Here is a 14,226-nt window from a genome sequence, read left to right as displayed (position 1 = left end):
AATACAAACCCCTTTAAAGCACTGAAGGTATTATTTCAATTGGGCTATGACTGCTGTTCAGGTGGAGCTGTAGTTGTACATCGATGAAGCACCTTTCATCTCAGGGTTCACAAGTCCCAGACAAGGGCAGCTAGTCCATCTCCGAGACACTGGCAGAAAGCCATGATCCAGTTGTTGAAGGTGGCTTTGGTCCCAACATGAGCATGAAAAGAAGCCCAGGCTTACTAAATGGAGAGCTGAGGTCCCCTGCCCTAACTGGACTGATTTCCTGATTCATTTGTTGTTTTAAAAAATGCTTTTCTAGGAGATGCAGTAAAAATCACACTAGTCTCCTGTGGCTCCCCCAAATCATCTTGACAGAAAAGAAGAGAGAAGTTGGCAGTTTTCAGCATATTAATAGCAAACGACAAATTAGTAACTATGTACTTTAATCTTCAACATTCATAATTGCACAAAGCATCACTGGTCATTTAAATAATACATGTCAATTAATCTAATGAAGAAGCCGGTAAAGTAGAACGTTAAAAGCAATACCTCGAGCACATAAAGAATGATAGTAACATTTAACACGCAAAGTGCAGAATTAAAACAGCGCTTTTGATCATGGCTATTTAAAATCCTTACCAACAGGGCAAAGAAAGCACTATGGAGCAATACACATAAACATTCAACCTGCCAGATCTCTCAGGTGAGTGCACAACAATTCTAATAGGTCTGACTAACCTGGCTTTCCACATATATACAGTGGTTTCTAACACTTGAAAGGTGTCTGACAATGGGAATGCAGAATTGGAACAAGGCGGGACGACCATTTACTTTCAAAATAGAATCCAGCAGGGAAGTCTCAAATCCTGACAAGTCACCTTTAAAATGGTATAACCGGAGCTTTGTTAGAGAGAAAAATATTTTTCCCTTAAAAATGTATATGTGGCAAAAATGGCTGAAAATCTTGTCCATGTTAGGGGAAAGCTGAGTGTGGAAAAATGTGCATTTTTCTATCTATGCTGTAAAGAAAATACAAAGCCAGAGCATTTTGGCATTAGCAAAGGCTGAACTAAGTTCTCAGGCAATAAATTTATGGGGGAACATGACAGGCTCCTCATTAAAGCTATGTGTACGTTGGCTGAATTTTATACAAGATTCTTGAATCTTGTGGAAAATTGGGCACGGCTTGACATCTGAACAATGTCCCTGGTTTGTTTGATTTTTAAAGCATCGGAAAATGTTGGACTTTGGAAATCAAGTAGAGAAGAATAAACACACTCTAAAGCAGAACTGGGCTGAATCTAAAAGTTATTTTTCCATATGTCTCTATGAGATACTTATTACGTTTATTTCTCATACAAACACAGCCCCCACGCTAGAAATACTGTGGTACTTTTTTTTTTGGTGGCGAGAAAATAGTACTGTTAAGGCAAATCTTACCCCGCAGCAGTTACCAGCAGGACAGGCAATTTTCAGTTGGCTTTTCAGAAGCTGGTTGCCATGACAAAGAGCACAATTTATTCCTCAGTCCGTTATCACAGCTACGATCACAGACCATAAAAATTAACACGGCTCTTTTCCTTTCCATATGATTTCAGAGTTCCCCATCCTTACCTGAGGCCTTTTGTTCCCCCAATTAAATGGAATGAATGTCAGTCATTTAGCAATTCAATTAATGCTGATTCAAAATTCCGGCCAAAACCAGAATCTATAATCACAACTTCCTAATCACAGCTCAGTCACAAGAATGAAAAGTAAGCAGGAAATTGCACTAATTACTCAATTAGACTAATACTGTATTTCTAAGCAAGGGCTTACGAGGTTGTCAGCCCTGACAAAGGACTTTGGAGTCCTTTTCACCTTGTGTGTCCACAGTTGTCCAGCCGAATCTGTATTTTCAAGTGGCCATAATTTCTATCCATCTAATGTGGATAGATTGAAGCTGGGCCATGGGCATTATAACTGCTATACAGACCACAAGTAAGGGCCACTTTTGTGGGCTTCAGGGGGCTCTCAGCACAGGCCAGTGCGGTGGCCAGGGCTTTCTTGTGAGAGGCCCTCCTTCCCGATATGAAAACAGGAAGTGCACACCTTTCTGGCTCCAGGAAAATACCCGATGAGGGGAGCATTCTGTGAGCGTACAGCTACTCTCCTCATTTTAAATTTGAGTCACGCACACAGGCGTTGGTTTCCAAACTCAAAACAGGGCCTGCAATATGCTGGGCAGAGAGCTCCTTGCTGAGTGAGCTGCCGGTGTGGGGCCTCCAGGCGGCTGAAACCTAAGGCTCGTCTGCACCGCTGGGAACAGCTTCTCGCACCCACACTGCCCGGAGAAGCCTTCATGAAGTCAAGAACAGTAAATGAAAAGGCGGTCAAGAAGAGCACATGGACAGATGTGACTGAAGTATTTACAAAACAACGAAGAGAGATCCAGCAAGCTGGACCTTATTTAAAAAACAACTAAAAACGTAGATCCTTTTTTCCCATACAGTTTCACGAGACGTAAATATGCTGTAAACAACAGGGAGGACACTAGAGCCTGTCACAACTCTGGTTTTTGTGGCCACCTGTTAAAATCCTTCCTGAAGTGGCCGAGGGGAGAGGAATCAGAAACAGGGGGAGGGAAGTGGGACTATCCCATACATCTATCATGGTCTTTCCTCTGCAGAAGTTTCTGGAAATGACCCAACCTGGGAAATGCTCAGGGGTTCTGAAAAGAGGGAAAACATTTATTTGCCTAAGTGAGACAAAGTCTTTACTTCCAGGGCTTGCCTTGCAGGTGGCCACTGCTGAGGGAGCGGGGGTTTGAGTGGCTGGTGGGGCCCCCACCGGGCAGATGCTGAGCGCTTCGGGCACCAGGCACCTTGGAGTCTCTTCTGGAGGAGTTAGCTTGGTTCAGTCGACCTGAAGGGAGCAAGAAGGAAGGAACAGAGCTGCAAGAATGATTCCAGGGACCATCTGCCAAGTACAGTTTTAAGCTAATGAAGTCCTAGCCTATGACCACTTTTAAGCTAATGAAGTCCTACGCAGTGTCTACTTAGGCCAGTGATGACCTACTCCTCATCCTTGAGATCAGCCTGAAGGTGGGGAAGGGGACAGGAATGAAGGGAAACCCAGATAGGTTTTTTCCCTTCCTCTCCATTAACCCCAACAAACCTCATCTGTCCTTCAGTCTTCCGTTGATAGAGAGGATGCAGATGAGGAATGATTAGGGGAAAGAAAAGAGAAAGCAGTACGATGAACGTAAGGTAGGAAGACAAATGAAAGTAAGGTAGGAAGACATAAGGAGGCTCTCAGAGTGGAGAAGTAGAAGCAGCAAAAGGAATAGAAAACTTTCCAAGAAAGAATCTGAATGCCTGATGCTTAACTTCTCAACTTTACTTGAGATATACTTTTTGATGAAGTCTCTACATTTTTGCCTGGGCACAGTGGCTCATGCCTGCAATCCCAGCACTTTGGAAAGCTGAGGCGGGGGGGATCACTTGTGGCCAGGAGTTTGAGACCAGCCTGGCCAAGATGATGAAACCCTGTCTTTACTAAAAATATAAAAAAATTAGCCGGGCGTGGTAGTGGGTGCCTATAATCCCAGCTACTTGGGAGGCTGAGGTGGAAGAACTGCTTCAACCTGGGAGGAAGAAGTTGCAGAGAGGCAAGATCATGCCACTGCACTCCAGCCTGGGTGACAGAGTGAGACTCTGTCTCAAAAAAGTCTCTCTACATTTTGATAAAGTCTCTCTTAAATGCTTAATTCTTGTCACTACCTGGGATCACCTCTACTGCCTCCCCTTCCCAGCACCTGTAACATACCTCCCCAATATTTTAAGAATCTAAATATAGGAAATGAAGGTTTTCATATGATGAGGTGATACTCAAAGCTGCAAACCTCAAGCTCCACAGAAAACAATAGCTTTAAAGGTCAAAAGATCTTACTAGGATGATCAGTAGGCCCTTGCTCCTCTTCCAGGTAATATTCTATCTTTTTTAAGTCTTCTGGGGTAAATCTCCATTTGTTCTCAGCTGGTAGGGGTGGCACTTTGGGGCTGGATCGTTTCCGGGCAGAACCAGGAGGAAGGGCCTGCTGGCAAGATGCTGGCAGGGAACCGGTAATCAGTCCTTCTGGGAATTTCTGAGCTAAGACTTTTAGACCTAGGTTTAGAAAAGCATCAGAAAAAGCTGCATTAATATGGCAAGGCCAAGCCAAAACCTGGAAAGAAGCCTGCCTGTCTTCTAATCTCTGGTCATCAAATTGAGGCCAACACAAGGACATGAAATCTTTCTCAACAATTTCATCATTGAGCAAATTACACCAGAAAACATCTGTTGTGTTACATGGGATTCTGAGAATCCCACAAGAAATCCTTTTATTGGAGTCTTCAGCATTAGGGCTTTCTGACAGAGCCCTGAACCAACATTGTTATTTTAGGAATTAAAAACATGCTGATGAAGCTAAGGGAAGTTTCACAAAACTCCTAACTCCTTTCAGCCAGCATGGTTTTCTCTCTTTCCAGAACACTGAATTCTGAGTACCAAGAGAGAAAATGTGATGCAGGTGGGACTGAAGGATGATTGGCCTTTGAAGTCCCAAGCAGAGGATCGCCTTGCTCACCTCCGGAAAGCATGAAGAGGTTTTCAAATCCGCGCTCGCACATGGTGGTGGCCGCCTGACTGGCCAGCCTTTCATCGTCGTCATACAGAATGATGATCTTGCCATGGGCATTTTTCTAAGAGTCAGGTGAGTCAAGGTTCCAAGGCACTGAGCTGATGTCCCAAGACTACAAGAAACCCCCAAGGAATAAAAGGACCGTCAGGTCCACCTGTCTGAGTTCCTGGGAATGATGGACAAGGCCATTGCTACCCTCACAGCAGGGACTGGATTGTTTCCCATCATTGAAACCACACAAACTAGTATTCGTTTCTTTTACAGACTGATGCTACCATGGTCTAAGACAGCACTAGTTACGGACTTCATATCCTTTAGCTCTCTTATCCCTATCACCCTGGAAAGTAAATATTACAATCCCCATTTTACAGATGAAGAAATAGAAAAACTTCTATGCCTAATGTGTCCACTGAAGCCTTATTTATGATAGTAAAAACATGGGAGCTACCTAAAAAGTCCAAAATAAAAGAAGAGTTTAGTAAATCATAGTAAATCTGAAGATAATATATAGCATCAAAAATGCGGTTTACAGACAGCTTGCATTAGCATGGGGAAATATGTTGGAATATAAACTGAAAAAAGCAGGATACTAAAGTACATCTACAGTAAGGTTCCAACTTTGTTTAGAAAAAAAAACACCACACAGAAGGCAGTCTAGAATAAAATATACCAATAACGTTAACAGGAGCTGCTGCTCAATTGTGTGACTATGAGAGATTTCAATTTTCCTTTTTATATTTTTTTTGTATTTGAATTATTTTCTGCTTGTATAATTTTTATGAATAAAAAAATTAAAATTTTAAAAGAAAAATTAAAATAGAAAAAAAAAACCTAAGTTTTGCTATGGAAAGTTTTCTGGGAGGAAAAAAACTCTCTTAGGACTAACTCTTGATGGATCATAACTCTTAACCTAATGTTCTTTGGCGCAGGGCTAGACGGTTTAAAAGCATCTGCCTAAAGAGTCAGGAATCTTGGTGATAGCTAGGAATCCAAATTCTAACATATGCTCAGCTGATTAATGTCAAAGGTTCCTCACAGTACTCTTACCAGAAGCATGGTTCACAATAACTTTGATAGTTATAATCCTCATACCACCCAATTCCTTGAAATGCAACAAAGGATACATATTCAAGAATATCATTTGAATAAGGGTTCATTGTTCTAGACAGAGTTGCAATTGGGTAACTGTAAGCTGCAAAGAGAAGAAATATTTTAGGAAGTCTGTAGTTTTAGTACAACTTGGCCTCAATTCCCAGCTGGTTTAAAATCTAAGAGTTCAATACATGTTCAAAATCAAGGAGCTGCTGGGCACCGTGGCTCACACCTGTAATCCCAGCACCTTGGGAGGCCAAAGTGGGTGGATCTGAGGCCTTTTGTTCCCCCACTTAAATGGAATGAATGTCAGTCATTCCAGGAGTCTGAGACCAGCCTGGGCAACATGGTGAGATCCCATCTCTATAAAAAATACAAAAACATTAGCCGGGTGTTGTGGCATGTGCCCATAGTCCCAGATACTAGGGAGGCTGAGGCAGGAGGATCACTTGAGCCCAGGAGGGCAAGGTTGCAGTGAGCTATGATCGTGCCACTGCACTGCAGCCTTGGCAACAGAGCAAGGAACTGACAAAACAACAACAACAAAACCAATGAGCCAAAAACCCAAACACTTCTGCGAAAGAAAAGAAAGAGGGCATCATGAACAAAGTATGAAGTTTCACTTCACTGCTTCTGACAGCCACCTGTGAAAATCAGCAGCCTCTCAGAGTATTTTATGGTGGAGCCAACCCTATAGGATTCTATAATGGATCCAGCTAACGTACAGTTTCCTTAACTGTCTGCTATGAGCTGTGGTTCCAGCCTGCCTAGACTCAAGAGCAGGCTCTCTGTTCTTGAGAGTGAGGCACTTCAAAGGTTTCTCTCTCTTACCTCCAACAATGTGGCACTGCTGGTAAGAATCTCTATCACGCACATCTAGCAGCAGGAAGGGGCAGTCAGGATAAGGTTTGTCTTTGGTATTGGGCTCTGCTTTCTTCACCGGCCCTTTGTCTAGATCCAGTTCCCCAACGCCACTGATGACACTGCAAGTGAAAAAGTAGGTCAGCAGAAACTAGTCAGAGGTTGGTGGCTTAAAGGTCGAACGTGTTTCTTCAGAATAGTGAGATGAGTGCTCAATGTCTTTTCAAAGGGCGCTTCAAAGGGAAAGGAAAATCGATGTGGTGTCTCAGTTCTGCCTCTGAATGCAGGATCCTGTGGATTCCTCTTTTACCACACTGGACCCCACAGAGGAGACCCACATGTCCACACTCACCTTCAGACAATGAGTGGCAGTGCATTACATGGCGGACTGGGTAGGGACTGACGGGCGCATGCTGCCTCCAGCCACAAGGGCAGATCAGAGGGAGAATGAGAGGAAGAGTGAATCCAGTGGAGCCAAAGAGGAAATAATACGGTTGGTAGGACAGGAAAAAGGAAAGGCATTTCTTTCTAGGTATTTTATATGTAATGTAAAGTAACAATGCTTTATAAATTTCATATATGTAGTCAGTGACCTATCTGCTATGGTATTGAGTCTTAATACTTCCATAGCTCTCTGTACTTACTTCAGTTTTGTAGGTTACAACATTGAGGTTGACGAGGCTTTAGATTTGGTGGCATTCACAGAATGAGACAGAGGAAGAGCTGGGATTAAAATGAGGAAGCTAACCACTACCACTAACAGTTCTGAATCTAAGATCACTCAATCACTGAAACTGGTCATTGTCTTAATATTATAGGGAAAATGTGGTAAAAACATGAATCAAATAAGAAGACTAGGTGTTATGAACAAAATGTCAAGCAGTGACTATCCTTACTGGAATAAGAAGATGGTTACTTTCTTAGGAAATATTAAGACACATATGCTAAACCACAGATGAGTATGTAGCTTAGTTCCTTTCCTATAACAGCAAATCAAATTCTGCATTTAAATCCAGTAAACACTATAACTCCATGCTATACAGTGCATATTTTGTTGAATCAAAGGAGAAGAACATCCATTTGATAAGAAACTGTATCCTCGGTGGAAGTCTTGTTGGCCTATCTCTTCTTGAGTGCAATTTTAGAGTACCTTCACAAAAGTAACTATAATAATATAAAGCTAAAAGAAGAAGAAGAATAGTTGGATGATGATAGCAATTCTTTCTCTGGTAGAACTAATTTCTCTAGTAGAACTATTTTATCAGTCAAAGGGATGGGTATCTGCTGAAAAGTTAGTATTTGTGAGAAAGTACTACATGGACTAAAGAACTAAAGTCCATGTAATTCATGAAATAAGGAGGCCCATGCCTTAGAAGAAGGAGCAGAAAAATAAAATAGAAAGAACAGCCACATTCAGTTTTGGAATCAACACCAAGTTCCGCTTTTTCCTTTGCACCTAACTCAGTATTGGAGCGCTATGTGTGACACTGTCACTTCTGGACAGGACAGTAAGCTGCAGCAGCCAGAAAAGGGGGAAAAATCATACTTTCTGAATCAAAAGATGGTATTTATAAAGCTAATTCCTCATAACAAACTTCCATGTAGGAGGGAGAAGAATGGAACTGAAAAATGAAAATGAAACTCTCCTAATAATATATTCTCACATTAACTCAGTAAGAATGCAGTGAAAAAGAATCAGGAGGTGGCATTTATATAGGGAGAAAGTAGAAGGCTGGGTTTAAAATGTGAGACTTTACTCCTGCCAGTTCTGTTTCTAATGCAAAAAAAAAAAAAAAAAATCCCTGAAATTGGCCTCTAGATTAATATAAAGGCAAAATACAGTGAAAATATCAATCAGCTTCGAGTACCTCTGAAGAGTTGAGCGGCTGGAGTCCCCAGCTCCCGCGTTGTTCATGAACTGCTCAGGGCTTGGTGGCTGCTCACCTGGACTTCCTTTCCCATTGGTCCTGGCAGTGGTTTCAGCATCAGGGTCTGAAGCTGTAGAATCATTGTCTAATATTTACAAATGAAGAAATGATTAGATTGAACCTCAGGATTTGTATTTACTTCTTACACTGAAATTCAGTCAAGAAAAGGAACTCTTATCATCATTATTAAATTGTTGTGAAGTGCTAATATACAAGCTCCCAGAATGTAGTGGACCCCAGACATCCCCAAGACCCTTTCAGGGGATCTGCAAGGTAAAAATTATGCTCAAAAGATGTTACTTGTCTTTTTTAGAGTGTTTATATTTGCACTGATGGTACAAAAGAAATGGTGAATAAAGCTGCTAGCACCTTAGGAAGAATCAGTGCTGTGGCACCAAACTTTATTAGCAATCACTGTATTATTCACTATCACACACGCACTCACAGTAAATAAGTATGGCAGTCACACTACAAGAAGGTCCCTGATAAAACAGTAACAGTTATCATTCTTATTAAATCTCACCTTGAAGTACATGCTTTTTCAATGATCTGTGTGGTGAAGCGAGGAGTTCACATACAATTAAGTTTGCTATATACCACATTACCAGGGTTATCTCAAGGAAAAGTGTTAGTGTGCATGCTGAGTTGCAGGCTGAACCAGTAACTTTCATTGTGCACACCATTTTTGCTTGGAAGAAAAACTGACAGAAAAACTATGGTTAGTTAGACTTGTGTATTTGGCAGACATTTTCTCAAAAATGAACTAAATAAGCCTGTTATCTCAAGGAATATTATTGATGGCACTGTTGCCAATTATTGTATTTGGGCAAAACTCAGAATTTTAAAAACTGTATTTGCCATCAGGAACTGATGTATGGGGAGCTGCTTCCCATGCTTTTAGACTTTTCTGGTAAGATAGATAGAGAGATTAATATGTGCAATTTTTTTGACAGTTGTATAATAAAATGCATTAACTTTTGGGAAGATTTTTGTAATTCAGGGAACCATTATTTTCTAAATGGCCAATGCATGATGTTATACAATCATGCATGGGTAAAAGATTCAAAGTACAAGATGGTTACACTGAAAATGCCTGATTTTAATCTAACAGAGTATGAAAGATTCACTGATATGATTTCAGGTTTTTACATTACAGCTAACTCTTAAGAAACTAGCCATTGTCAAGTTTTATCTGAAAGGGCTATTAAAACACTGCTCCTTTTTCCACCTACAGGTTTGTGTGAGCTGGATTTTCCTCATACGCTTTAACCCAAACAGCGTATCGCAACATATGCTGCAGAAGCAGAGAGGAAAATCAGCGATCCTTTCATTAAACCAGACACTCAGGAGATTTACAAAGTATGTAAAACTAAATGACGTTCTCAGCAAAGTTTTGTTTTAAAAACAATGCTTTTTTCATAAAAACATGTTATTTATGTTTGTAATGGGTTTATTATGTTATTTTTAAGTGAAATAATAAATAAATATAGTTTCAGTTCCCAGGTTAAATTTTTAATACACTAAATATCAATAGACATAAAGCACATAAACCAAAGCTCTTTGGGATCTTCATTAATTTTTAAGAGAGTGGAAGAAGAGACCAAAATGTTTGAGAATTTGCTGTCCTAACCAATACAATGAGATTTTAAAAAATAACAATAACAGGCCAGCCGCCATGGCTCACATCTGTCATCCCAGCACTTTGGGAGGCTGAGGTGGGTGGATCACTTCAGGTCAGGAGTTCGAGACCAGCCTGGCCAACATGGCGAAACCATCTCTACTATAAATACAAAAAATAGCCAGGTGTGGTACCAGGTACCTGTAATCTCAGCTACTCAGGAGGATGAGGCAGGGGAACCACTGAACCCAGGAGGCGGAGGTTGCAGTGGGCTCAGATCGTGTCACTGCACTCCAGCCTGGGCAACAGAGCAGAACTCCATCTCAAAATAAAATAAAATACAATAAAAATTAAAATAACAAGTCTAATTATTAAAGAGGATATTAAATTTATTTTGCATATCATATGATAATATACCTAGATATTTTAAGAGCATATGAGAGTAAGTGCAATAAATATGTGGTTAGATAAAAAAATGCTAAAATATTTTTCCTATATACCAATTAAAAAATAACATGGAAAAAATCTCATATACAGTAACAACTACAGCTATAAAATGTAATCTCCAAGGAATGAACCTAAACCAAATGTAAATAACCTATAAAAATGTATAAACACTTTTTAGGACTTATAAAAATTTTACTTAGAGCCCTTAAAGAAGACCTCAATGAAGACAGTGACACACCCTGCATATTCCTGATTGGGAAACTAAAACTAAATTGTTAGTCCCTCCCAAATTTAACTTTTGGCCTTAATACTAATTCCAAAGGGATTTTTTAAAACCTCCAAGGATTTAAAAAATACCCCCCCAACACACACATACACACACATACACAGTCAGATCCTTTTTTTTCCTATTCACAAGACTTAAATATTCTGGAAGCACTCTACACACATGCGTTTTTGATATGTTGGTTTTTTTATATGTACGAGGAAATAGGAAAATACATGTATATGCACACATAATTAGGGGTGATTTGGAGACTGTCTTATCAAATAGCAACATATGTTAAAAAGGTAAATGATCAAAATAGTACAGAACTACAATCAGAACAATGGAATAGAGAATATGGAAAAGAATATAAATAAAAAGTGAAAACATTCATATCACAAATCAGTGGGTAAAGGGAGAACTACTGAGTATATGGTGCTGGGAATATTTCTCAACTATCTGGAAAAATCTAATTTAGAAAATCACCGCATGTCATATATCAAAATACATAACAGATAGTTTAAATGCAAACAAGCCAACAGAAGAAAATGTAGGTAAATAATTTACCTACATTGAATTTTATGAGTCTAAAGCAATAAAAGGAAACAACAATAAAGGCTAATAGATTTGATCATGTGAAAATGCAACCTCATATATATCAAAAACCAACACAAAGAAAATTAAAAGGTGAATAACAAATTAGGAAAAATACCTGTAATACATATGAATTTAAAAGGTTAATATACTTAATTTATAGATTTAAAAACTAACTAGCTCTTTAACATAATGTGAAAGGAGTAAAAATGCAATAGGATCATGTGCACGAGGTAAAAATGCAAACAAGATTAAATTATTAACATGGAAAGGAAGTCTTTTTCCCACTGAAGACATGCCGGCCCTCCTTCTTCCTTCCCTAAGGGAAGTATTATTAAACACTTCCAGGTATTTATGTCTCACTCTAGAAATAAAACATTTACAGCTTATATATATTTTACTTCTTCCCCCTTTTACATCTCCAGGAGAACTGTATTCATATTATTTTATACTTTGGGTTTTTGTTTTATTTTTACTTAATAATACAGCCTGGAAATTGTTCCAGCTAATCAAGACTTTTCTCATTTATTGTCAAGTTAGTATTGTTCTCTATCGTATAAATTATTCAGAACTCTTACAAATCACTAAGAAAAAGATGAACATCCTATTAGAAAGAAAAGAAAAAGAGCATGTAAACTCCTTAAAAGAAGAAATATGTATTTATGACCAGTAAACACACACATACACGCAGAGCTCAATCTTTTTATCAAATAAATAAAAAAACTATTAGTCACTGTTTTTCATCTGTTGAATTGGAAAATATTTACAGAAATGATAATTATTCATTTTTAGCTAGGATGAGGAAAAACAGGTCTTCTCATTCACTCTTGGTCAGAATGCAAACAGGTACAGCCACGCTGGAGAGAACGGGGTGATCAGTACTGGGTGCCTAAGATGGTTCCACCCTTTGACCCTCTGCAGCAATTTATCTTCAGGGAAAAATCAGAATCATACCAACATTTACATATATACATTATAGCATTATTTTATAAAGGTGAAAAATCAGAAAAAAACTGTAATGCTCAACAAGATAATTAAATTATGGTATATCCAAAAGACAGACATTAGATGACAACACGATCTTTACAATCGTACTTTTGAAGCCTACTTTATGACATGGGAAAACATGAATGAAAAAGTGATAATTAAAAACAGCACAATACAAAATTATATACAAAGAATATAGATATAATTGGAGTGAGGGGTTAGAGAGCAGGACAGTGGACCAAAACATTAACAATGATTATTCGTTATTTAATTTTCTTCTTTATATACTTTTTATAATTTTCTAACTTACTGGAAATACACTTTTAAGTTATGAAAAAGCAATAAACATTATAAAAGGAGATTTTTTTTTATCCCTTCAGAGATAGCCAATATGCATACAGATACAATCTGCTCCCCAGGCACTCCTGAGTGAGTTATTATCTGTGTAGAGCACTAGAAAAACACTAATATTACTCACACATTATGGTGTCCTACTTTACAAGAGCCTATTTTGCTGTGCAAATTTATCTCAGAAGAGAAAATTGCATGTGCCCATATGTTCTGGTGCTGCAATCTCAACAATGAATTAAAGGACCAAATCTAGGTGCTTATATAACCCAGTTAAAATTGGGAGTACTTGTATGAGGAGACTCAATTATCTCTGTTACAAAGAGCTCTTATTTCTCTGCTGTGTGAGAGGCATCTGTCAAAGATAAATTCCTGTCGTTTTCAGATTCTCTTTATCCTCCCTAACAAAAACCAGCCCAGGGAAATGACAGTTGAGTTGCACAAACCCAGTGTTCAGACTTCCTGAGAAACTTGTCTTGAAATCAGAAGTTAAATTCCTGACCTACATCAACCTTAACAAAACACATTCCTCTTCAATAAACAGCCACACACTGATTGCTGGGTACTTCAGGATAAAATAAAGACCGTAACGCTGTGTATTCTTTTCATGAGAGTAGAACTAGGAGGTTTTATTTTCAACTTGGCAATTAAGAGATCTGAAGCCTACCTGTCTTTCTAGCTTTATCTCCTACCCAGCGCCTACTCGTCCCTTAGACCACAGCCAGATTGGATGACGCGATTCCCCAAACATGACTGGTGTGCTCTCCTCTCCGTGCCGTTCTCAGACTGCTCCTCAGCCTGCAACAGCTTCATCTTTAACTTATACCTGTTAAGATTCTACCCCACTTCAAGGCCCAGTTCCAGTGCCTTGAGGAAGCCTACCTCGGTCTTCTGTTTTGTTGCTTTTTGAGATGGAGTCTTGCTCGGTCGCCCAGGCTGGAGTGCAAAGACGCGATCCTGGCTCACTGTAACCTCCGCCTCCTGGGTTCAAGCCATTCTCCTGCCTCAGCCTCCTGAGTAGGTGGGATTACAGACGTGTGCCACCACACCCAGCTAATTTTTGTATTTTTTTGAGTAGAGACAGGGTTTCGCCATGTAGGTCAGGCTGGTCTTGAACTCCTGACCTCGTGATCCACCTGCCTTGGCCTCCCAAAGTGCTGGGATTACAGGCATGAGCCATCATACTCAGCTGCCTACCTCGGTTTTCTAACTGCAAGTGTCTTTCCTTCCTTGGAACTCTCACACAACATCCTGTATCTTTCCTAAAGGCAATTTTTAGAATCCCTTAAGGGTACAAGGAAGGCAGTGAGAAGACCCTGGATGCTACTGGAGACACTCAGATTTGTAACCCAGGTCTCCTCTTTACTAGCTGTATCACTTTGAGGAGGCAGCTTAACCTCTGCAGCTTGGGCCTCTTATCTGTTAAGTGTACCTTCCTTCC

The 14,226-nt window shown here is 39.6% G+C and overlaps 1 protein-coding gene across 5 annotated transcripts in view; it reads right to left on the bottom strand.

Annotated features, from left to right (window-relative positions):
* Nucleotides 1-411: 411 nt before the first annotated feature.
* The window catches only part of CEP41 (centrosomal protein 41), a 48,652-nt gene continuing 34,837 nt past the window's right edge, over nt 412-14,226 (bottom strand). For 4 of the 5 annotated variants that reach the window (XM_017532544.2, XM_037739994.1, XM_017532541.2 and 1 more), the window contains 6 exons: nt 8,467-8,611; nt 6,569-6,720; nt 5,770-5,837; nt 4,592-4,706; nt 3,916-4,131; nt 412-2,889 (listed from right to left, as the gene is read on the bottom strand). In XM_017532544.2, coding sequence (XP_017388033.1) covers nt 2,741-2,889; nt 3,916-4,131; nt 4,592-4,706; nt 5,770-5,837; nt 6,569-6,720; nt 8,467-8,611 — 845 coding nt within the window. In that variant the 3' untranslated portion in view covers nt 412-2,740. Of the gene's footprint in view, nt 2,919-3,915; nt 4,132-4,591; nt 4,707-5,769; nt 5,838-6,568; nt 6,721-8,466; nt 8,612-14,226 lie in introns of all 5 variants that reach the window. The other variant, XM_017532547.2, reaches the window with a different exon arrangement.

This window comes from Cebus imitator, unplaced genomic scaffold (assembly GCF_001604975.1).
Source record: "Cebus imitator isolate Cc_AM_T3 unplaced genomic scaffold, Cebus_imitator-1.0 Scaffold77, whole genome shotgun sequence".
Taxonomy (NCBI): Eukaryota; Metazoa; Chordata; class Mammalia; order Primates; family Cebidae; genus Cebus; species Cebus imitator.
Note: the sequence above shows the minus strand (reverse complement) of the source record. Positions and strands in the feature narration are given on the sequence as shown.